Source organism: Palaemon carinicauda, chromosome 4 (genome assembly GCF_036898095.1).
Source record: "Palaemon carinicauda isolate YSFRI2023 chromosome 4, ASM3689809v2, whole genome shotgun sequence".
Classification (NCBI taxonomy): domain Eukaryota; kingdom Metazoa; phylum Arthropoda; class Malacostraca; order Decapoda; family Palaemonidae; genus Palaemon; species Palaemon carinicauda.
Window position 1 is genome coordinate 32,258,669 of NC_090728.1, and position 26,393 is coordinate 32,285,061.

Consider the following 26,393-nt stretch of genomic DNA (forward strand, 5'->3'; position numbering starts at 1 on the left):
ATGAACAAAATTTAATGAGATGAAGAAAAATTATGTCTCGACTTTCTGATGATTAATTTTTTGGTTAATATCAATGGTTTATGGCTTTATAAACCACATTAACTATCTTAAAGAACAGTATGCTCCTTACTTAATTTCCTTTAGTGTTTTTGGCAAAGGGCATTGCCGGGCTTATCGGACGTTTGCTCGTGTTATGCAATTTGTTTTAAGTAGTCTTCTGGGATTTATTTTTTAATATAGATTTGCTACATATAAGTACAGTGGAACCTCTACACACGAACGTATCTACATTCGAATTTTCCAACATCCGAAGTAAAATTCGAGCAAATTTTTTACTCTACACCCGAATTTTATTTCGACACACGAAGTAAGCAATTTTCGTCGTACCGGTTGTATGGTTGTATCTGAATTTTTCGACACGCGAAGTGCAATTCGAACACGTTCCGATTACACCCGAATGTTTTTTTCGACACCCGAAGTAAACAATACTCGTACGCGTAGTCGGTGCTCATAGCGCCTGAAGTGTTTTTTATTTCCGCCGATAGAAGGCAGCACATCGACCTCGGAGGGACGCTCAATTAGCGCGGCTTGGGTCAGTCCTCTGTTCTCGTCGGCTTCTTGCGGTTCTGCTCTGTGCGTTCTGCTATTAACTCTGTTTTAATCGTGATTTTTTACGTGCATCCTTTAACGGTAATTTACGTAAAGTATGGGTCCTAAAAGGCTTAGTTTTGCCAGTGGTAGTGGTAGTGGTGAGAAAAGGAAGAAGGAAATGCTTTCTATAGAAATTAAGCAGGAAATTATTGAAAAACATGAGCGTGGCATCCGCGTGAGTGAACTTGCTAAACAGTATGGCCGATATATATCGACGATCTCGACAATCCTTAAACAGAAGGAAACTATTAAAGCAGTGAAACCTTCTAAGGGGATCACCATAATTTCCAAACGCCGTACCCCTATCATGGAAGAGATGGAACGACTTCTACTAGTGTGGATTAAGGATAGAGAGATCGTTGGCGACACCATCACCGAGACCGTTATCTGCGAGAAGGCGCACGCCATCTTTACGGACTTGAAGGAGGAGAGCTCTGGGGGTGATGCTGGGGAGAGTTCAACCGAGCCTTCCTCAGATGATTTCAAGGCATCTCGTGGCTGGTTCGAGAAATTTAAGAAACGGTCCGGGATTCATTCAGTTGTTCACCACGGAGAGGCTGCTAGTGCGGACACAAAGGCTGGAGCTGACTTTGTCAAGAACTTCGAAAAGATCTTGCAGGAAGAAGGCTACGTAGAGCAGCAGGTGTTTAATTGTGATGAAACCGGGCTGTTTTGGAAGAAGATGCCGAGTCGAACCTACATCACTGCCGAAGAGAAGAAATTGCCTGGGCATAAGCTAATGAAGGATCGGTTGACTCTTGCCCTATGTGCCAACGCTAGCGGGGACTTTAAAGTCAAGCCCTTACTGGTTTACCATTCAGAGAACCCTAGGGCCTTTAAAGCACACAACGTCGATAAGGATCAGCTTCATGTTTTCTGGCGATCCAACTCGAAGGCCTGGGTCACTAGGCAATTCTTTGTGTAATGGGTAAACCAAGTTTTCGGCCCTTCTGTGAAGAAGTATCTTCATGAACAGAAATTGCCTTTAAAGTGCCTGCTATGCCTTGACAATGCACCCGCTCACCCCCCCGGACTTGAAGATGATATCTTTGATGAATTCAAGTTCATAAAGGTGCTGTATCTTCCACCGAATACCACCTCTCTCCTCCAGCCCATGGACCAGCAAGTCATCTCTAATTTTAAGAAGCTGTACACCAAGCACTTATTTAAGCAGTGCTTTAATGTCACGCAAAGCACCAACTTAACTTTGCGTGAATTTTGGAGGGGCCACTTCAACATCGTGCACTGCTTGAAGATCATAGATCAGGCTTGAGTGGGATTAACTCGACGGACCCTGAATTCCGCTTGGAAGAAGCTTTGGCCTGATGCTGTTGCTCCCCGAGATTTCGAGGGTTTTGACCCCGAACCTGATCCCGTGGTCGGTGCAGCGGAAGCCGTAGAGGAAATCGTCTCCCTTGGCAAGTCCATGGGTCTGGAGGTCAACGTAGATGACATTACGGAACTCGTCACCGAACATCGCGACGGATGAGCTCAAGGAACTCCATGCTATGTCGGAGCACATGAGTGATGACGAGGAAGAGAGCGAGGAGGTAGAACATGTGTTAGGTTCAGCGCAAATAAAAGAGGTGTTAGGAAAATATCAAGACGGGGTCGACTTCATCGACAAATACCATCCAAAGAAATTGCAGGTTTGTCGTGTAGTTTCTCAATTCGATGATGTTTGCCTAACTCACTTTCGAAACATTCTGAAAAGCCATACCAAGCAATTATCTATCGATGCTTTCTTTAAAAAAACTGCGAAGCGAACTCGCGATGAAGAGGATGTAAGTGAATCGAAGAAAACGGCAAAGAGTGAAGCGGAAGAAAGTGAAACACAGAAAACGGAAAAGAGTGAAGCAAAAGAAATTCAGTCAATTTTAAATGTAGAGAGTGATAGTGATTAAAATTACGTAATCATCAAAAAGAAAAAATGAAAATGTAAAAAAAAAAATATAAAATATAAAAATAAAAAAAAAATAAGCTAAGTTATGTTAAAGTTCACTTAGTGTAAGTTAGAATAAGTTACGGTAGTGTACGTTTATCGTAGTTAACCTCTCTACCTCCTCGCCGTCCGTCCGTCTCCTCTCTCCTCTCTGCGTAGCGAAGACTAACAACACCTGCGCTGGAGTTTCTAAGGTAAAGTGACACTAAAAACCCGTTTCTTATTTATCATTTTTAAATATTTAACTTAGCCGGTGAATATATAATAGCTGCAACTCTGCGGCTCGACAGACAACATACTTAAAAAACTCGCGAGCGATCGCTATGCAGGTTGCGGGTGTGCCCACCAGCGCCAACTGTCGGCCAGATACCACTCTTGGATGTAAACAAAACCTTCAATTCTTCTCTGTCGACGTTGACGACAAGACGTATTTATACTCGCTGTAGAACCTGGAGTTTTCCCATCATATTTGGTGAAGTTCTTTATTTTGGTTTGAGCTTTCGCAGTACAGGTGTTTTTCCTCAACATAAACTCTTGAACTCTTTATTGAATCGGATTATTTGTTGATGACTTGGATTGTTTTTGGAATTTTCTTTGACTAATTCAAAATGGCTGACCCTTCTCAAGTACCTAGATTTCGAAAGTGTAATGCTAGGGACTGTAATAGGCGTCTTCCAAAGGCTTCTCTCGACCCTCATACTGTTTGTTCCAATTGTCGGGGTAAAACCTGTCAATTGGGAGATCGGTGTGAGGAATGCGTGGGCCTTTTGGAATTCGATTGGATCGAATATGATAAGTATACACGCAGACTAGAGAGAGATAGGGTAAGGAGAAGTTCATCTAGGTCCGTAGATTTTTCCTCTCCACATGCCCCTGAACCTAATCCTTCCCCTGTAGTGGTTGTTCCTAACCCCCCTTCTAGCACTCAGGAACCGTCTATGCAAGACATGTTACGTGCTATTCATGCCTTGGGGGAGAGAGTTGAAGCGTTAGCAAGTGACCGTAATCAACTCATGGCTGACGTGAAGGAGCTTAAGTGCCATAGTGCCACGGCGGAAAGTGGGAAAGTGATTAGTGTTACGCAAAGTGTTGTGAACAGTGTTGCGACCGAGGGTTCGTCTGTTCGTGCCTGTCGTTCACCTAGTCCGGGACCTCTTGCAAGCTCCCAAGCCCAGGGGAGAAGCAATGTCGTACGACTTATGGGTTTGAGAGGCCTTGATCAGCGAACAGACGTTCCCTCTATGGTATCAGGCGTATCTCGTCAAGATCGCCCCTACCATAAGACGAGAGAGCCCATTTTTACCTCGTCTTCCGAAGGCGTTTCACGCAAGAAACCATGGAGCAAGGTTTCTAGGCCTCTGAAACGCAAGTCGGTCCCTTCAGGACAGGTCCAACGTCCTGGATGTAGCCATTGGGACAGTTCGGACCCGTTGCTGTCATCGGATGACTGCTCGCCGCCTAAGCAAGGCAAAGTTGTGCCGTCTCAGACGCTAACCCCGTCTGTTACCGCACCCGTTACCGTAGACCCTAAATGGGTTATACTGCAGGACATGCAGTCTAAGCTTGCGTCCCTTATGGAAGACTACAACGCAGAGAAGGTTTCCGTTGAACCTAGCCGTTTATCTCATGGAGATCCTGGCCTTCAGCCACCCAAGCGTTCTGTTGCGCGTCCTGTTGACGTTGGTGTAGCCATCTCACGTCAACCAGTTGGGGTTGTACCACACCCGATGCGGTCTCATGTGGATTTTCAGCCGCATGTGGACGTTAGGCAACTCGCTGATGAGCCTGGTGACGTTCAGGACGTTCGCCAACCATCAGAGTTGACTTGTTTTGACGCGGTGCGTCAACCTCCGTAACCTAGAGTTGTTTTGACTGCACAACCCAGGTGGTCTAAGCAGTCTCGGGTGGACGCTGTGCGTCCTCACGCACCTGTTGTTGTTGACAGTTCCCAGACTGTTCAGCAGTTTCAGGACGCTGCGTCCTGCTCCGCCACTTATGCACCAGTGCGGGCGGACGCTGCGTGTCAAGCATTGTCAACCCCTTTGCTTGTTTCTCATCAGTTATCAGATGAGGAACTTTCGGATGAGGACGTTGCTGACCCTCAGCCTGAGGATCATCCTCCAGATATTGATGAGCCTAGAGCAGTTCCGCCATCTATGGACTTTAAAAAAGTCATGCTCATTTTTAAAGAGTTGTTCCCTGAACACTTTGTCTCTGTGGCTCCTCGTTCGCCGCCGTCTGAGTTTGTTTTAGGCGTACCTGCTGCCATGCCAGCCTTTACAAAACTCGTTCTCTCTCGCTCATCCAAGAGAGCTTTACGGCTGTTAGGCGATTGGTTGGAAACCAAGAGGAGTTTAGGGAAGACGGCCTTTGCCTTCCCCCCATCTAAACTCTCTTCTAGATCGAGCGTCTGGTATGCCACGGGAGAAGTTCTCGGCTTGGGAGTTCCTGCCTCTGCCCAGGGCGACTTCTCAAGTCTTGTAGACTCTCCCCGCCGCCTAGCCATGAGACGCTCAAAGATTAGTTGGTCATCCTCAGACCTGGACCATCTACTTAAAGGCATCTTTAGGGCTTTTGAAGTTTTCAACTTCCTTGACTGGTGTTTGGGAGCCTTGAGTAGGAAAATCTCATCAGCCGATAGAGATGTCTCCTTACTCATTATGTCCTGCATGGATAAGGCCATCCGCGATGGATCCAATGAGCTCTCCTCCTCGTTTACGTCAGGAGTCCTAAAGAAACGAGAGTCGCTTTGCTCTTTTCTGTCAGCAGGAGTGACGCCCTGTCAACGATCTGAGCTACTCTTTGCCCCTTTGTCTAAGTTCTTGTTTCCTGAACTTTTAGTTAAGGAAATAGCGTCGTCTCTAGTGCAGAAGGACACCCATGACTTGGTTGCGTCCTCGGCTCGCAAAGGGATCCCTTCGTCTGCCTTGTCTGCTAGACCTAGGATAGACACTCCAGCGTCCAGGTTTATTCCGCCCTTTCGTGGCAGAGCCCCCAGCAGGGGAAGTACTCGTGCCGAAGGGAAGAGAGGAAAGAGGAAAGGAGCCAAGTCCTCGCGTGGCAGAGTCTGACTGCCCGCAGCTTCAGACAGCAGTAGGTGCCAGACTCAAGAACTTCTGGCAAGCCTGGGAGAAGAGAGGCGCAGATCAACAGTCTGTGAGGTTGCTCAGAGAGGGGTACAAAATCCCATTTGTACGCAAACTTCCTCTAGCGACGTCCCCCATCGATCTCTCTCCCAGGTACCGAGAGGAAGCAAAGAGACAAGCCCTGAAACTAGAAGTGTCTCTTTTGCTAGAGAAGGGAGCGGTGGTCAAAGTCTCGGTCCTTCAATCACCGGGGTTTTACAACCGTCTCTTCCTAGTACCAAAGAAGACAGGAGGTTGGAGACCGGTGCTAGACGTCAGTGCTCTGAATGTCTTTGTCACAAAGACAAAGTTCACCATGGAGACCACGAAGTCAGTCTTAGCAGCGGTCAGAAAGGGAGACTGGATGGTCTCTCTCGACCTAAGAGACGCTTACTTCCACATCCCCATTCACTCAGATTCCCAACCTTTTCTGAGATTTGTGTTCGACAATGTGGTGTACCAGTTTCGGGCCCTGTGCTTTGGTCTAAGTACTGCTCCTCTCGTGTTTACGAGGCTTATGAGGAATGTGGCAAAATTCCTCCATTTATCGGGTATCCGAGCCTCCCTTTATTTGGACGACTGGCTTCTCAGAGCCTCGTCCAGTCATCGCTGTCTGAAGGATCTCAATTGTACTTTAGATCTGACCAAGGAATTGGGACTTCTGGTCAACTTGGAAAAGTCCCAGCTGATCCCATCCCAAACTATTCTGTATTTAGGGATGGAGATTCGCAGTCCAGTTTTTCGGGCTTTTCCGTTGGCCCCCAGAATAGATCAAGCCCTGCTCGCAATCCAAAGGATGTTGAAGAGAGAACGTTGCTCAGTCAGGAATTGGATGAGTCTAGTAGGAACTCTGTCATCCCTGGAGCAGTTTGTATCGCTAGGAAGGCTACACCTCCGACCTCTACAATTCCATCTAGCTTTTCACTGGAAAAAGGACAAGACGCTAGAGGCGGTCTCGATCCCGATTTCCGAAACAGTAAAGACTTGCCTGAATTGGTGGAAAGACAATATCAGTCTACGAGAGGGACTTCCCCTAGCAGTTCAGAAACCAAACCACGTTCTCCTCTCAGACGCATCGGATTTGGGTTGGGGTGCGACACTGGACGGTCGGGAATGCTCAGGTCTGTGGACCTCAAGTCAGAGGAGCATGCATATCAACGGCAAGGAGCTTTTGGCAGTTCACCTGGCCTTGATGAGCTTCGAGAGTCTCCTTCGAGACAAAGTGGTGGAGGTCAACTCGGACAACACCACAGCCTTGGCGTACATTTCCAAACAAGGAGGTACCCACTCTCTGACACTGTACGAGATCGCAAGGGACCTTCTCATCTGGTCAAGAGATCGAGGCATCTCCCTAGTAACGAGGTTTATCCAGGGCGACTTGAACGTTCTAGCAGATTGTCTCAGTCAGAAAGATCAGGTAATTCCAACCGAATGGATCCTCCACAAGGATGTGTGCAAGAGACTTTGGGCGACTTGGGGTCAACCCACCATAGACCTCTTTGCAACCTCGATGACCAAGAGGCTTCCAATCTATTGCTCTCCAGTCCCAGACCCAGCAGCAATACATATAGATGCCTTTCTCCTAGATTGGTCTCACCTAGATCTATACGCATTCCCACCATTCAAGATTGTCAACAAGGTACTGCAGAAATTCGCCGCTCACGAAGGGACAAGGTTGACGTTAGTTGCTCCCCTCTGGCCCGCGAGAGAATGGTTCACCGAGGTACTTCGATGGCTGGTAGACTTTCCAAGAAGTCTTCCTCTAAGAGTAGACCTATTACGTCAGCCACACGTAAAGAAGGTACACCAAAGCCTCCACGCTCTTCGTCTGACTGCCTTCAGACTATTGAAAGACTCTCTAGAGCTAGAGGCTTTTCGAAGGAGGCAGCCAGTGCGATTGCAAGAGCGAGGAGAGCTTCTACCATTAGAGTTTACCAATCGAAGTGGGAAATCTTCCGAGACTGGTGCAAGTCAGTATCTGTATCCTCGTCCAGTACCTCTGTAGCCCAAATCGCTGATTTTCTCTTATACCTGAGAAGAGTTCGCTCCCTTTCAGCTCCCACGATCAAGGGCTACAGGAGCATGTTGGCTTCGGTCTTCCGGCATAGAGGCTTAGATCTTTCCAACAATAAAGATCTACAAGATCTCCTTAAGTCTTTTGAGACCTCTAAGGAACGTCGTTTGGCTACACCTGGGTGGAATTTAGACGTGGTCCTAAGATTCCTCATGTCAGACAGGTTTGAGCCTTTACATTCAGCCTCCCTGAAGGATCTCACTCTTAAGACTCTTTTCCTGGTGTGCTTGGCCTCGGCTAAAAGAGTCAGTGAGCTTCATGCCTTCAGCAAGAACATCGGTTTTTCGACAGAAAAAGCCACTTGTTCTCTTCAACTTGGTTTCCTAGCCAAGAATGAACTGCCTTCTTGTCCTTGGCCTAAATCTTTTGATATTCCTAGCTTATCAGAGATCGTAGGCAACGAATTAGAGAGAGTACTATGCCCTGTTAGAGCTCTTAAGTTCTATTTAGCTCGTACTAAGCCTTTAAGAGGTAAATCTGAAGCGTTATGGTGTTCGGTTAAGAAACCATCCTTACCTATGTCAAAGAATGCTTTGTCATATTTTATCAGATTGTTAATACGAGAAGCTCATTCACACTTGAGTGAGGAAGACCGATCTTTGCTTAAGGTTAAGACGCACGAGATTAAAGCTGTAGCAACTTCCGTGGCCTTCAAGCAAAATAGATCTCTGCAAAGTATCATGGACGCGACCTTTTGGAGAAGCAACTCAGTGTTCGCGTCATTTTACTTGAAAGATGTCCAGACTCTTTACGAGAACTGCTACACACTGGGTTCATTCGTAGCAGCGAGTGCAGTAGTGGGTGAGGGTTCAACCACTACACTTCCCTAATTCCATATCCTTTTAATCTGTCTCTTGAAATGTTTTTGATATTGTTTTTATGGGTTGTTCGGAAGGCTAAGAAGCCTTTCGCATCCTGGTTGATTTGGCGGGTGGTCAAAGTCATTTCTTGAGAGCGCCCAGATTAGGGGTTTGATGAGGTCCTGTTGTATGGGTTGCAGCCCTTGATACTTCAGCTCCTGGGAGTCTGTCAGCATCCTAAGAGGATCGCTGGGCTCCGTGAGGAAGACAGACTTACAAGGCAGAGTAATCGTCTAAGTCGACTTCCTTACCAGGTACCTATTTATTTTGGTTTTGTTATATTGATAACTGTCAAAATGAAAAAACTCTTAGCTTATACGCTGTAAACATAATTAACTCTGGTCTCTACCCACCTCCTTGGGTGTGAATCAGCTATTATATATTCACCGGCTAAGTTAAATATTTAAAAATGATATTTTAATTATAAAATAAATTTTTGAATATACTTACCCGGTGAATATATAAATTAAATGACCCTTCCTTCCTCCCCAATAGAGACGCAGCGGGACGAGAAGAATTGAAGGTTTTGTTTACATCCAAGAGTGGTATCTGGCCGACAGTTGGCGCTGGTGGGCACACCCGCAACCTGCATAGCGATCGCTCGCGAGTTTTTTAAGTATGTTGTCTGTCGAGCCGCAGAGTTGCAGCTATTATATATTCACCGGGTAAGTATATTCAAAAATTTATTTTATAATTAAAATATCATTTTTTGCTAATTCTTCTTATTTACATGTCTATTCTTCTTATTTACATGTCTATTATCTAATTTAGTGTTCATTATTCTCATGGGAAAATTATGTGTAGTAGTTTATTAAGAAGTTATCATAGGTTTTTGGGCTCAACCACGGATTAATCCTATTTCAATGTATTCTTATGGGAAAATTCGTTTCTACATCCGAACAATTTCTACATCCGAAGTGAGTTCTGGAACGGATTAAATTCGTATGTAGAGGTTCCACTGTATATCACTAATGTACTTACACTATTAGTTACTAATTCTTCAAGGCAGTTGATGCTTGTGTACAGAGATTGATATGAATGTATTCAGTCTATATAAGGGATTTTGACAAAGGAAAAATCTATATCTGGGCGAGGAACCTGTGCAGGTGCTGAGGAGGAATGAAGAAAGGGGGTGTGGAGATGTAGGGGTAGAGAGGGGGGATGTTGATGAAGGAGAGGTCTAATTGGCGAGGGATCTATGGTTGTGGTTCAATCACGCCCCAGTTTTCTATACCGATACTCAATGAGTGAGCGAGCTAGGTTTATTCCTGGCATTCCACGCATCTCTTTTTTTTTCTCTGGTATATTCAGCAATATCTATGCCTTAGAAATGGTGCTAGAGGAGCATTTCACGGAGCGACACAGGTCGAGCCCAGAAAATACTTTATAACCATTGTAACTTTCTTCAAATTTGTCACCTGTAATTTTTATTTTAGTCTTAAGAATGCTACCAAAAACTTTTATCTTCATCTTATCATTACTCTTGTAAAATGGGAATATAGACAGAGAATTAATATTTTTTAAACAAAATATGGAGAATTGTTCAGTTTACTAATTTTTTACTGATCTGATAAATTCTAGATACTAATGGTAGTTTTTTCTATACTGTGATTTATCAATATGTTTTACAGTTAAGAAGATTCATGGCAGCTGTAGAAGATGGAGGTATTTGCATGAAAGAACCCGAATACATTGGCTCACATGATATGTATCGATGGAAAAGATATCTACCAACTTTACCTTGGCACATACTTGAAGAAGATGTGCTGAAGGAGGACAAAGAAATGTCTTTGGAGAAGGAGGATAAGAAAAGATCTTAACTAGCCTACATGCTGTGAAAACTTCCCCGTTTTGTAAAATTATGTTTTTATCAAGTTTTAAGATCCTTATATAAATAAAGAAACTTAGCAACACTACATCGAGAGAGCTCTTTAATATTGCATTGATGTTCATCCTGTAAATATAAATGCTCTATGAAAATAAAATAATGTGAAAAACTTTTATAGTGTTTATAAGTTTTAATGATAGTGAATTTCCTTTATACTCATTAATACTTGCCCTTCACTTTATAAAGAATAAGGTTTGTATTGATATGTACGAGTGTTTTCAATATGCCATGATTACTTTTGTATTGTCCAGTCATAATACTTTAAATCCTGGTTTGAATATAATCTTCTAGATAGGAAATCTACCATCAAATATTTTCATCTGGTATGCTGTTGTTTGTGTTTCTATTACCTCATATTGGTTTCCTGTGTCATAAACATATTCATAATATTGTAGTCTTGCAAATTCCCTTGTACAATTTCTGTTTTGCCAGCGAAATAGAAACAACCACCAAAAAGGAAAGTCACACATGCCTAAAGATTCCTGATTCTCTTGTAAATACTCTTAACTGTTTGTGTATCTGTTGACATCCTGATATCCCCTGACTTTACACCTTATTCAGCAACCCTGTCAACTTCTCTCAAAATTTCCTTATCCTTTAATTTCTTGCTTTCTTCTTGTCAAACTTCTTCCAACTTTTACTAAATAATATAAATGCTGGGGTTTCCCCCATTTTTTACTTAGATGCTTTAAGGCCTTACTGGCTAAGATTCATAAATCCAACCCTTATCTCTTTGTTCCTTATTTTTTTTCTTTTCAATTTATTGATGATGTCTTATCCTCAGATTTTGTTCCTCTTGCCAACAAAGGGGTTTTAACACTAATGGGTTTTTGGTAAGGATATGTGTAAGTACTTGAAGTTTAAAAGGTCATTCATGAATGGCAAAGACAATTTACAGTAACAATGCCTTAGCTAGCAGATCTTTGCCCTAGAGACTGACCATATATATATGTCGTGCCTAATATGATGAATTACCTGATTTTTAAACTAGGCAATCGATTTGCTTAATCTATATATTAGGCAAATACGATGCCTAACTTATAAACTCCTTTTAAAACTATGCCTACTTCATAAACTAGGCAGTCTAATTCGTAAATTAGGTAACCTAGTTTGTTAAATAGGCAATTTGCTTAGTTTGTGTATTAGGCAACTTTTGTTTGATTTCCAATAGATATAGCTTTTTTCATTATAACATATCTAGTTTATTATACACATCAACGAGGGTATTAACCAATTATTAACCTTTGCAATCTTTGCACAATTTATCATAAAATACATGCTGCTTACATAGACAAAAATGGAAAACCAAAACAACTATCAGCCAAAATTTAAGAAGATGAATAAAAACGTTAAGAAATGCTAAAATCGTAATCTGCTGACCAAATTACCTTGTTATTTATTTTTGGAAGTTTGATTTTGTGAATGACAATGGCTGTGGCACAAAGTTTAATTCTTTTTCCAATGACATCTTTTTTCATGCAATCCCCCTGACAGGAACACTTTGTGAAACCTTGACCACCATACAATGAGTGCAGGGTGGTAATTTGTCAAAATGGAAGAATTGTCTGTCTTAACCATGTTTCTTTTATAAGCTGGTTTCCTGATATCCAACTGTCTATAATGCCATGGTTCGTTCCGATTTGGTAGGTGTCATTTCGGATTGCGATAATTATGCCTGGGATGTTTCTGCAATCCTATCTTCCCCGGTCAAACTCACTCACCGGGACAAAAACTGCAAGATTATCTTGAATATGTAAGAGTTGAGTGCGAGATGTATGAAGCATTTTTTCTCTGTTTTTCTATTGCCCAGATGTTGCATCTTTTAAACAGGCATCCAACAGAGATAAACGACTGCTTATGTTTTATGATTTTTTTCCTTCTGCATCAGATCCACTTTCAGAAACTGTAACTTCTACAGGGCCTCCAAAATTTCTTCCATTTTTTCTTGAATTTCATTCATTATTGTTTTCGTCGATATTGTGTTCCGAACCGACAGCGGCTTCTTGATCATCAACTTCTGCATCTGTAATTTTGGGTAATAAATGCTCAAACTCATCTTCTCTTTCAAGCTTCTCAATGACATCTTTTGGCATACTTGACCTTTCCTAACCTGATGCCCCTTTCTGACCACAAAAAAACTTCCAAGGGTGTTCTATAGAGATTTTTTTTTTTTCTTTGAAGCATGATAAATCATAGACTAAGCCATTGAATCGAGTCATTGCCAATAGTTCAAGCTATCAGCATCTGCTTGACATCGCAGTTAGATCTCTCAATGCTTCCTTGGGACTATGGATGTATTGGAGCTTCGTGGACAATGTTCATTCGCGGGGAAATTAACTTAATTTCATTGATGACAGAAGCTGTGAATTCTCTTCCGTTGTCAGACTGAAGCACAGCAGGTGGGATCATCCAGCAAAATATGACAATTAGATTGTATGCTGTTTCTGCTGTTGTCTTGGACTTCATTGGTTTAAGAATCAGGAATTTTTAGAAATTATCCTGAGAGTTTAAAATGTATTTAAATCCACGGTCAGGGTTTGATTGCATCACAATGAGATCAACCTGTCCTCGTTCAACAAAAATCTTACTTTTCAAAGGCCATACAGCAATTCCCTTATTTGGTTTTATTTTCTTTTTTACTGACATGTTTTACAGGTTGACACAAATGACGATATTTTTTTTTTGACTGATGTTTGAATACTTCTCAATCAAAAAATCTATTTTTGGGTGAGATAGCCATGTCGTCCTGATGGACCCACCCTCCTTTTCTATAAAAAAGGCCTGTGCAGAATCACTTCCGAAACTACTATATCTGTAGCACCATGCTCAATACTACAAGGAATGACCGCCATCTTGATACTCAATAGTAGTATGGGAAATAGGGTAACCTTGATAACGGCTCCCCTTCCAAAATTGCCACTCTTCCCCCTCGAGGCGAAAACGCTATTTGAGGTGAAGATCGCAATGTGTCGTATCAAGATATACGTCCCCTGATTTATGCGATATCCTTAAGAGAATTTTAAGGATATTCGTGCCAGAAGTTAGAATTTTGGAGACCTAAAGGTAAGTTCTCTGGGAATATCACTGTAGTTCATATATCCCTTGGAAGCTACTATTGGGAACCTTCCATCAGGACAACATGGCTATCTCACCCAAAAACAGATTTATATATATATATATATATATATATATATATATATATATATATATATATATATATATATATATATGTATACAGTATATATATATATATATATATATATATATATATATATATATATATATATATATATATGATCAGTAGTCAAGCCCACTCGCCACCCAAGCTATGGTCGTGGAGGGCCAGGTAATAGCTGCTGATGATTCAGCAGGTGGACCTATAGGCTCCCCCAAAGCCCCCATCCTTTGGTTACAAGGAGGGTAAGGTTATAGACACTACAAGAAACTATCGAGCTTGAGCGAGACTCAAACCTCAGTCCAGGTGATCGCCAGGCATGGGGTTTTTCAATAGGCCACAACAACCTGTGAGGGTTGATCTTTTTTTTTTTTTTTTCATTTGTATTAAATTTGGTTCTCCAGTGAGCATTTTGAACTAAGTGCTTGCTAATTTATTCCACATGCTATAAAGGCCATGCAAAAGCTATTCATTCAGTTTTATATGATGAGATAAATGAACTACAGTTATTTTTTATCTATGTTAGATTAAGCTGGTTTTCTCTCACAAGTATGCCATTGAAAAAAATGCTTGTTTTGTTGAAACTGCATAGGCAATGCATTTTGGATGAGGAAAAGGTTTCAGTTTATTGGAACACATTGTATGAAAAAGTCTTACGTAATACACGTATTAATATTCCAATGAGTTTCAAACATCAGCTTTTGCTGAGAAAAAAAAAAGTTTCTTCCTGCATTACGAATATCCCGCCCATGAGTTGACACCATTTCAATACCAGATGTTGGTACTGTGATGTCTTAAATGTTTTAATAAGTTATGCTTGAATGGCTGTACAGTACTAAAGTATTGGGTAAAATGGTAGGTAAAGGTGATACTGAGTTTATATACAAATCAAAATAGGAAAGTAAAGCTATGGTTAATAGTTACTCCAGTCAGTAATATTGCACTACAGAGGAAATTAGAATTAAAGGAAATGTAAAGTACATTTTTTTACCCAAAATTATGCTCTACTGTAAATGTAAAATTTAATACTGTATGTGGGAAGACAATACCTGTTATCAGAATAGAAGCCCTGATATATGTTGATGGCATTATTTTCCCGAGTAATATCAGAAATAGAGTAGACAAAGGATAAGAAGCCTCTGCAGTATGGAATAAAGAGCTGGTTAAAAGTGGAGGGATTAATATGGTTAACGAGCATAAATACCTAGGGGAATGGTAACTAGAAAAAGGAGACCATAGTCTTGGCATAAGCAAAAGGGAAGAAAAAATAGAGTATATGGTATGGTATAAGAAGTTAAAATCTATGAAGACGGTAACAGAGCAGGAGAATTTTTAATCCAGATGAGAATAGACATAGGAAACTATTAACTGGTATTTACATTGTTTCTAACTATTGAGAGGTGTATGCCTAAATGAAAGAGTTAGAGGGAATTCAGTACAATATTTTTAAAGGAATGTTTGATTAAGTAGTTGCAACTACTCCTTATTGGAGATTAATAGCAGAAACTGGCTTATGATCAGTAGAGAGTAGAATTGAATATTATAGAGGTGATGCTTTTTCATAATATCAAATGACAAAAGATTAGTCGAGAGATAATGGAAGACTAAATAAAGGAAACTATAATGGGATTCTCAGAAAAAGTCTGGTAGAAATATACAAGATATATGGTATTAAGATTTAAGTTACGAAATTATAGAAAGCTTAAAACTAAGAATGAATGAAAGTTCAAGTGGCAAATTAAAAGGTAACATGAAGAAAAGAAAGAAATAACAAAATTAAGATTTACAAATAACAGAAGGGATTATATATGTGAACTTAACATTAAGGGAACTGTAATACTATTGAAGATAAGGATAAATATAATGGATTTAATATATATACAGTGTATATATATATATATATATATATATATATATATATATATATATATATATATATATATATATATATATATATATATATATATATATATATATATATATATATATATATATATATATATATATATGACAACAGGAAGTAAAGGATAGACTGTGAGTCGTGCAGAGAAGCGAATGGTACAATAGAACTTATTTTTAGTTGTAAAGCATTTAGAAAATTTAGAATCAGTAGCCCAAAATTAAAATTAGAATTAACCTACCAAACAAAAAAGTTGCCTGATTTATTACTAGAAATGCCATGAAAGATAAAAAAAAAAACGCTATGCTGTCCCTGTAGGAAGTGACTTTAATTACAATGAACTTTCTGTATATTGCATAATCTTGCACTGTATTATATCAGAGGATATTATCAATGTGTACTATCTTATAAGAATTAATTTTGTTTTCTACTGGCCATGGCCCTGTCTCTGTTATTCATCCATGTTATGGTGTTGTTATTACTTGTTCAAGCGCCAATTCAGCGATCTTGTACTGAAGTCCCTCTAACATTTTTTTTTTTTTCAATAACACTACAGGTTGAAAAAAAATATACTACTGTCTTATACATATCTTTATTCTAGCCTGTAACACCAGCTCTCCTACTATATGTCTTCATGTTTCCTAATTTCTTGCAAAATGTTCCATATTTGCTTCCCTTATTATATTAATAGCTTCCTTAGTACATGTTCACCTGCTACCCCCTCTCCCAGTCCCATTTTCAAGCGCCAGCATTGACAATTCTGTTTTATTTTCTTCTGTTTTTCTTTAAATTTAATTTGCTACTTTATACTTTAGTTCTATCTTGAATTTTCGCTTTCTGTAATTTCTTATCTCTTCAACTTTATAAAATTTCCTACTTTTCTAATATTTCTAAAAGAAACTCTCTACTGACCATGTGCATATCATCGTTATTAACCCTAAATATAATGTAGTTGCAACTTGTTCAATCCCCCCTTTGGTGATTATGTACTTCACTCCACATAACCCTTTCGCTTATTTCTATTTCATAAAAATTATTTATTATAAGGGCATAGGGTCTGCTAAACAGCAAGAATCTGTCTTGCATGAGGAAGGGCAAATCTAAAACTCAATCTAATCCAATAAAGGAAGAGGCGTTACAGCGGTAATATAATTCAGAAAATGAACGTTAATTACACAACAACGGGATTATTTGAAAAGGCGCGCATGCTGTTTAATGAGGCAATAGCCACGTATACTCTATTCCTATTTAGTGTCAAGTGAATAATCCATTTAATTAACAAAATATTCTGTAGATGCTCAAAGGTTTTGCTATCCGCCGCAGCTGTATTATTGGAAGCCAACTTTGGTAAGGGGAATAACCTTTGATTACATATTTTAGAATATTTATTAATGGTAAACTTGCCCTGTAATACACTACAATAATACCTTATTAAGAATGTCAGCAATAACGTTGAATGAACCATAGTAATAATTTCCTAACCTTTCCATGTCCTTTATATGACTGATTGCCTCTTGGTTAGGCCAACTTAATGAAAAGAGCCTTTGTATATCAGCGGCCAGTTCCTCACGCGTTCATTAAAGATAGACAACTAATCTAAACTTTCTCCCCTAACCTGACCTACAAGGTGTGTCCTTACCTACTTACGTAACGGGGAGCTAACGCCTCCATGCGACCCCCCTTACACTGCTGTATTCTAAGTTAGACATAATAATACATATATGTGGCTGCTATCATACTTACACCCCACGTTATGCTTTCCGGTGTCTATAGCTTATTACATTAATTTCATGGCTTACGGATAACATTCTGCGCAAGGCCTTATGTCAGGTCAGAGTTCAAAACTAAGGTGAACCTTACCTTACTTACCCAGAGAGTTGGTGAACGCAAGAACACAGACTAACCTAAACTTCCCCAACCTAACCTAACTTACAAGTAATGTCCTTACCCGCTTACTTTCTGGAGGAGCCCCCTGTGACCCCCCTTATACTGCTGTATTCTTAGTAGGCTGTAGCGCACACAAGTGGCCTCTATTGTACATACAGTCCGAATATTTATTTTACAGTCGTTCATAGCCTTGGCCGTTGTACTGCAAGACTATTACACAAGAACACCACCTAATATAAACTTCCCGGTTAGATTATAGAATGTTGCAATTAACGATTTGTAGGTAAGACTTGTTTGTAATGTATTTTGTGGTGTTTTGAACGTTTTCGACAATGATTTCTGATGGAAATCCAAAGATATTGAGTTATGGTGGACCGACTACCATACCTGAAAAGCCATGGGTTTGTGCTAGGTATCGTCATCAATTATGTCCAAGACATCCTAAGATATAGTGTACTTGTCCAATTGTGTTAATTAAATTACCCTTTTTAAACTGTTTCCATCAGGTATCTTCATGAGAAAGTTATCATAATAAAATAAGTTACCATAATTAAAGCCCAGTAACAGTCATGAAACACTTGAGCTTTTGTTTGCCAGAACTTTCAGACACATAGAAAACAGGGGTTTCCATCCCATTTTCTATGGAGTTGTTAGTAGCAATATTCATTGTATTACAAATACCTCCTTACTTAATTGAGCTTATGATTTATTGGTTTTTGCTGTACTGTACGCTTGCTTAGCCTCAGATTAAACATTATCTCACTGCTCCTATTTTCTGCCAACTGGACTGTTTTGCCACGCGGTTAATCCTGTGGACTAGTATTTTGGCGTTAATTATCAATTATACAAACTTAAAGTTGTGATTACACACTAAACAAAGGGGCGAGTTGTAGCTTCCTGGTCCAGCATCTGTTCGAACGTGGACTCGGCTTCCATTTCCAATGATCTGACTAAATGTGTCAGAGACATGTTTCATCCCTCTTACTTGATCAATAAAGTAAGAGCTATGATTATATTGCATATTCCAATATTGATTAGGCCTATAAATAATAAAGAGTTTTAGAATATAAAATGTTGGGCTCTATATTCTGTTCAAAGAGATAACTTATGGCAGAAGCCCCACCTATCAGTCTTTTTCTGAACTACTGGGTGGAAGGAGGCGCTTATTATGTGCTATGACAACAAAAGTAGCAAAACGGTTATTTTTTATTAAGATCTGTAACTTCGTTAATAGAGGTTTCCGCCAGTTGTATATTGTATTCATTTTAGTGTATTTGCAAAGATCTAATCAATTATGCAAGTTTCAATACCCTAACTAATATTGCACCATTCCATAATTGAACTTACTTCCCCACCTAACCCAACCTATGAGACATATCCTTACCTTCTTATCTACTTGGGGCCTGATGCCCCAGTTTAATTTTGTCTAAATAAAATTTTCCCAAAACTATTTTAATCAGGATATTTCAATAAATTATTACTTGTATATTCGTTTAAACCCATAACCATGAATCGCTGGGTTATGATAACCGGGGTAATCAAATTCTAATTTTGTATAGTTGTTAAGGTATTATCATAGAACAACACAAGAAAAGCTTTACTAATAAATAAATTGGGTTTTGTATAGAAAAAACTTACATTTTCTTTGAAAATGACTTTTAATTCCATTGCAAATAAATAGTCAATAAGGTATACCTTAATATATCCTACGGTAATGGGGCTACCCAGTGGGAACCGGGGTTTTGGGAGGGGAAAACTTACTGAGGAATCAATAATTAAAGGTAAAATAACATTTTCTTCTCTACAGTATAGCCTATATCATTCTTTGGGATGCATAGTAAATCTACAAAAAATTACACAAATAGTGTCATTCTATTCTCCCAAGATATTTCGCTGCAAATACAGTACAGTTGATGGTTTCTTTTAGTTACCAGTTCTTTTTTCGGTTCACCTATTCTTAATATAGATATTTGTCAGAAACCTGGAATCAAGGGTTTTGTCTCTAGACAATCCTCTCTTGGTACAGTTTTATAGGAAGGATGTTAATCTCTAAAATGGATTCTTTTCTTTTGTCCTTATAATGTTCAGTGTTTCAGGTCACACACAATAAATAGGATGAACGGAACAGAAACACATGAGAATGGGGTCGTTACTCCATGCCGTGGTGCGCTTATAATCTTAGAAGGTTGTGACAGAACGGGCAAAACAACTCAAGCACAAAAGTTGGTCGAGTCCTTGAATGCATCAGGGAAACCGGCAACATTTATGAGATTTCCTGGTAAGTTGAAATAATGTTGCACTTGTTTTGTTGATATGATGATGATGATATGTTGAAGTACTGTACTCTAATGTAAAAGATAGAAATGGGGAAAGGCGAAATTTGGTTCCTAAAGATTAAAGGTAAGGAACTTTTCTTTGTTCCTACTCAAATACTAACCCTCATCCTTTACCTGCAAAGCTGAGAATACGTCAGTTAAAAACTTATTACTGTACTAGGTGTTAAGGACCCCCACCCTCTGCTGGCTTACGGACAACTCATTTGGATATCAGCGTTCAGTGGCAACAGATGTTTTCTCTAATTGGTAATTGTTTCATAACTGGTATACAAACCTACACTATTTATTAGGGGTACAGTATTACTTCGGCGAAGCTGAAAGGATGAACCATTAAAATTCAGCGAGGGTTAACTACCCATCCCGTTAGTTAGCGGAGTGTAGGGGGAGTAGCTAGCTACCCCCTCACTCACACACCTGTGACTGAGCTTCACTTTACTTTTGGCTCAGAGGGTAAGCAGTCGTTGCCGCTTTTTCTCCTCACCTGTTTTGAACCTGCCATCACTTTCCTGTCTTTCTACGCCTGTGGCAGCTCTTGATCAGCACACTGTCTTTGAAGAACTACCTCAGGCTACCTATTCTCATGCAGTGCTTGATGCAGATCTTGAAGCAGATCTTGAACAAGGCTTGATGGGAAGCAAAGAGGGCTGCCCTGAGATCCGCCTCCAGGGGTTGGACTATACAGTATTCCCTTCCAAAGGAGAGTTATCCTCCCCAGGTGTTGGGTTGTCCTCCCTTCCAAGGGAGAACTTCCCTTCATCATCTTCATCACTTCACATTGACGCTGTTTACTGTTTCTCTTTCTTTGCCTGAGACTACGCTTCTCCTCCTTTGCTGAGTCGACTCTTCCGTCGGGTGCGGAGCAAAGTCTGAGGCAAGTTTATTCTGCAAGTGTTCACTTCTCTCGTTCACGAGAGAGGCCACTCATAGAGACTTCTTTGGAGACCTGCTGCTGTTGATCAACTTGCTGATCCTCCTACCCCTTAGGGGGTTCGTCACCGTGGACTTTGACCCCACCGTTCTTGTGCTCCTTCGCCTTTGACGAAAAAACGCCTCTTCGGCTCTCCAGCCTCGTCATTGCAGCTCTTCTCTTTGGGGGATCCTTCTCGTCCTGATTATACTGGTTGACTTTCGCCTGGTTCTTTGGACTCGCCCGCTCGTCGAGGTCTCGTTTGCGAAACTCACCCATGGATATTTGCCCTTCCAAAGGGCATATCCTGTCTCCAGATCATCGGTCGGCTGTTTGCCGATCAGCTGTTCCGACCTTTTGCAGCTCATCTTTCTCCAGCCTCATGGATCGCTGATCACCAGCGCTCCAATATATGTCATCAACTTGCTTATCGTCAGTTCATCGATCTCCTACCGATCGCTGATTGCGAGCTCGCCAATTGCCAAATGGCCGCTTGCCGATCGCCGATTTCCAGCTCGCTGATCGCCAGCCCACCTCTCGCCTGCTCGTCAACGAACCCTGGTTCATTACGCACCGTTGAGGTCTCATTCGCTAGCCTCTCCTAAGGATGTTTGCCCTTCCAAAGGGCATATAATGTCTCCAGATCATTGTTCGGCTGTTTGACCTACTGCAGCTTGTCGTTCTACTAGCTCTAGTCTCTCCGATTGCTATCTCAACGATTGCCGAACATTAGCGTGCCAATCACTGAATGCAGGTCGCTGATCGCTAGCTTACTGATCGCTAGATCGCCAGTCGCCGATTGCTAGCTCGTTTTTCTCCGATCATTGACCTCCATTCTCCTCCAGTCTCGCTGATTGCTGTTCGTTAGTTCGCCAATCTCTAGCTCACCGACTACCGATCACTAGCACGCTGATCGCTGATTGCTAGGTCGTCTTTCATGGATAGCCAATCGTCAGCCTGCTGATTGCTAGCTCATCAACCTCCAGTTTTGCCGACCTTTGATCCCCAGCTCACCGATAGCCAATTGTCAGCTTTCTGATCACTAGCTCGCCGTTCATCAACCATTAGCTCAACACTTCAATCATCGAACCTTACTCTAACCTTCCATTTGTCAATCAGCAACACTCTGAGCCTCCTCTCAGAGCTCCCGGGCATTGATCTTCAATCTCTGGCTCGCCGATCACTAACTAGTCGATCGTTGAACCGTACTGCTGTTCTTCTGCTTATCCGATCATCTACCAGCTCTCCTATTTTGCAGCGCTCCGATCGTCAGCACACCGATTGCCATCTCAACTGGTGCCAGCCCAATGGTGGCCAGCCTACCTTGCAAGCTCAACGATCGGCGGTCACTGATCACCATGCCGTATCGTCAATTGTCTGCTCGTGCTTTCACCAATTGTCAATCTCCAGCTCACTGTTCTCTGATCACCAATGGACATCTTATTGATCACCTTTCGCCTGTGACCTCAGACTCTCCTCGGTCTTGTCGTTAACCAGCCAAGGTAAGGTCAAGCGTTGCTTTACCCACTTCTTCATCAGTTAAGGCTGAGTTCTCTCCCTGGGAAGAGTCCTTATGCAGGGTATTGCGTCCCTTTCACTCATCTACCCATCTACGTGTCAAGACCCCAGCGTCGACGAGCTCCTATGCGAAGGGATCCACAAAGGAGCTGGCTCGCTTTGGGCCAAATTACTTACTAGTACCGTGTTGGAGAAGGTTTGACAAGTGGTAAGACCACAGGTCTTTTTGTGCACGCTGGACCTAAAGGAAGCATACTTCTAAATTCCAAACCATCCATTTTAAAGGAAGTATCTGAGATTCAGTCTAGACAACAGGAAATACTAAATCAGGGCACTGTGCTTCAGTCTTTCCACAGTACCCATATCTTCACCAGAGTGTTCGCCCTAGTATCGTCCTTGGCTCACAGGATCGGCATCCGTCTCCTCCGTTATCTGGACAACTGGCTGATCCTAGCAGACTCGGTGGCAACCCTTCTTTGGCACCGAGACAAACTTACAGTATGATGTTTTGCCAAGATCTGGTGATCATGGTAAACCTAGACAAGTCTTCCCCGCTTCCCACTCAGAAGACTGGTATACCTAGGAATGATTTTAGACACCAATCTCCATAAAACCTTCCCAGCAGAAGACCGGATAATGGGGCTGTAAAAGGTCACAAAACCTTTTCCCAAGATAAGGAGAACTCCCTGCCCAGAAGTGGCTATGTCTCCTTGGACACCTATCATCCGTGGCCCGTCTAGTTCCCAACGGCAGCCTCAGGATTCGAACTCTCCAGTGGTGGCTTGAGTCCAATTGGAATCAGGCTTTTGATTTCCCGGACATTCTGATGCCCATGGGACGAGAGGAACGGACGAACCTCAAGTGGTGGGTGGCAGACAATCTGCGGAGGGGTGGTAGATCTTCTAGTTCTCCCTCCGCACTTGATTCTGTTTTTGACACAACGTGCTACACCACACGACCTCAGGCCTCTGGCCAGAGTTAAAGAAATACCTTCACATAAATCTCTTAGAGATGAAGGCCATCTTTCTGGTCCTTCCACAATCCCATCAGTTCCTGGTGGGCCATTCAGTGGTGGTGAGCAACAGCAAACAAGGAGGTACTTGTTCGCAGCCCCTATCCCATCTAGCAGTAGAAATACTGAGATGGGCCGAAGTCTACTTGGTACCACTATCAGCCGCTTCATTCCAGGCTAGAGGAATGTGCTCTCCGACAATCTGAGCAGAGCATCTCAGATAATGGGTACCAAATGGTCTATGGATCACCTAATAGCCTACGAAATATTGACTTATGGGGTTCTCCAACTGTGAATCTGTTCGCAATGGCCCTGACCTCAGGGCCCCGCTGCTCCCCAGTCTCAGACCCCAAGGTTCTCTGACAAGATGCATTCCAATAACATTGGGGACAACGACGACGTTTATGCCTTTCCCACATTCTGTCTGATGTGAAGGGTACTCAACAAGGCCAGAAGTTATGGTTGGGTTCTCAGCAATCTTTTTCCTTTCTCATTCCTTAGCCTTTGATAATTTTAATGGTGTCGTTAATAACGGTAGTAATCAAATTTAGATTAGCATATTTATTTTTCGTTAAGAATCCACCATGATTCAAATTATCCTCACTCTTTTTCCAAACAAGCACCATCTTCTCTGTCACATCATACTGTCATTAGTGTTACTTTGTTTTTATTGACTAAACTCAAACAAAATGGCTTTTCTGCCATTTGACTTGTAGAAATTATTTAGGGATATATCAAGAGAAATATTTGTAATAACTTCTTTACTAAAAGCTCTTAGTATTGTTAGTTATTGCTCGAATGTGTGAATGAGTTTGTTTGTTCATTATGATAGGCGATGAAACATAAACAAGACAACGTTTATTGTTCTAGGCAGTGTTTATTAGGAAAAAATTTATATAGAATAGCTCTTTATTTCAATTATTGGGAATTACTAAGGATAAAGTAAGTAAAAATAATTGATAATATTATTATTTCATAATCAATACTTAGTAAGATATCTGTTGCTGCAAAAGCTAACTTATACACGTGTAAATGGTTTTGTTTGTTCTTTATGATCGGTGATGAAATGTAAACAAAGCAATGGTTTCAGTTTTATGTTTAGCAAAGGCATGATATAAAAGGGTCTTTAATTAATTTATTTTGGATTTTTAAGTTTACAACAAAAGCTAGCCTATGCACTAATGGTTGTCTTATGCGTTGAAATATACGATATGTTTCGACTTGTGCAATGTACAGCTAGACTATTTTCAACAAAACTGTATATGCTTAAATACACTAAAAACTGTTTCCCTGAATCTGACCTGCTGAAATGAGGGTGCATCTTATATGCCCGTGCGTCTTATAGGCTGTCAAATACGGTACTTAAAGTGAGAGTCTGGAAAAGACATACTGTACTGCCTTTACAGCCCACTATCAGAGGGATTATACCCACAGGTCCTTGGACACTTTTTTTTTAGGTCCTATTGTGTCTGTCCAACAATTGATGTATAATTCTAGTTCCTGCAGGACTTCTGAGTGTCGCATTATCAGTTACTTTTATGTTTTTTTTGTTTGAGTTGAATGCCTGATCTTTTCTTCTCTTCCTGTTCTCCCTCTCATGGGGGTATTACCACTAATCGGACACTTCAAGGTAAGCTCACCATCAGAGATAATGATGTTTTGTTTAATTAAGTCCTTCAGCCACATACCTCGGGCTGTTCTACACGATTAAAACCTTTCTCGTCGGGCCATGACACATTTACCTATCCATGAATCACGAGAGGCTAGAATGCTATGTCCCTGCTCCTTATCAAGACCGGTCATGATCATTCTAGATTAAGGGTCAGATAGATACCCTGTTCACTTCGGGATTTCCCCTCCCTCCAAGGGAAGACTATAAATTAAATGATGAGGGTTTGTATCTACTTATGAACAACGTACAAATTTTAAGGTAATTTTTAATTTTCCTAACCATACAAACCCTGAGTCATTTAAGTTATATTTTCCACCTCTGCCACCCTACAAATCTCGACCAGGGATAGAGTGGGGATCCAAGACGCAAGGACCAATGCACCTGCCCTCATAGAGGGTGGATAATGCAACCGCACCAGGTTGCCAGACTATCGATAATTCTTCAAGTGGTTGTAACAGGCTGCATTACAACTAACTCAATTAAATGACTTTTGTATGGCTAAGAAAAATACAAATTATTTTTCAATATTTAGCAGGTGAATGGGGTTGATAAACCTAGTGTTACTAATGGCCCATAAAATGGTCATTACACCCAGAAGTGTGAAGGGAACTTTGAAAGCTTAGGGGCATTACTTTGGTAGACCAGACCCTCAGGCAATACTTCAAGAGGGGAGGAACCGGAACTTTACTGTACCCACCATTTGCTATACAGTACTTGAAGTAAGGTAGGTGCTAAGCCAATTGAGAAAGGACAAGAATGCAGGAATAATCATACAAACCTATTGGCCTTAGAGGGAATCGTTCCCTTATATCCTGGCTCTACTTGTGAGTAAAATAGTGACACTACTTAAGGGAAAAGACCTATTGAAGCAGTTACAAATCCTAAGGTTTTATCAAAACCCTCCCATGTTAGTCTTTACCAACCGAAAGCTATCCAGCGTCTCATTAGTGGAAGAATATTTCCTTGCTTATTTGCTTACACACTGGTCTCATACAGAGGAGGTTCAGCCAACAAGCTTAATCCATCCCTAATTAGAATTCGTCAAGCTATAGGTATATCAGTGGATAAAGTGATCTAAAATTTGACTTTTGTGTGGACTTCTTTAGGAAAACCTAATTACAGAAATTATACATAGAAATAACTATTAACTATTTGATGTGTTGGAAGGTGAAGTACTGAAGTATATAATATTATGGAATGTAAACTTGATTATGGAATGTATGAGACTGTGACAGTCATTTCCCGTTTTCATTCCAGATAGAACCACAAAGATTGGCAGCATTATTGACAGCTACTTAGCATGCAGTAGTGAACTTGAAGACCATTCTATCCATCTTTTATTTTCAGCCAACAGGTCTGTATTTTTAAGTTTTTACTAATAATAACAATATTTTCCATCCAAGAATGATGAAAATTAGTACCTTTGCAAGAACTATATTACTGCTT

General features: G+C 40.9%; 2 protein-coding genes across 2 annotated transcripts in view; both read left to right on the forward strand.

Moving 5' to 3' along the window:
- The window catches only part of mRpL18 (mitochondrial ribosomal protein L18), a 50,323-nt gene extending 39,672 nt beyond the window's left edge, over positions 1 to 10,651 (forward strand). Inside the window, exon 4 of the mRNA XM_068372127.1 lies at positions 10,284 to 10,651. Within this exon, the coding sequence (XP_068228228.1) occupies positions 10,284 to 10,472 (189 nt within the window). The 3' untranslated portion in view covers positions 10,473 to 10,651. The remainder of the gene's footprint in view (positions 1 to 10,283) is intronic.
- Positions 10,652 to 16,763: 6,112 nt separating this feature from the next.
- Positions 16,764 to 26,393, forward strand: part of LOC137639864 (thymidylate kinase-like) — a 37,190-nt gene continuing 27,560 nt past the window's right edge. The window contains exons 1-3 of the mRNA XM_068372126.1: positions 16,764 to 16,962; positions 19,599 to 19,780; positions 26,205 to 26,301. Coding sequence (XP_068228227.1) covers positions 16,910 to 16,962; positions 19,599 to 19,780; positions 26,205 to 26,301 — 332 coding nt within the window. The 5' untranslated portion in view covers positions 16,764 to 16,909. The remainder of the gene's footprint in view (positions 16,963 to 19,598; positions 19,781 to 26,204; positions 26,302 to 26,393) is intronic.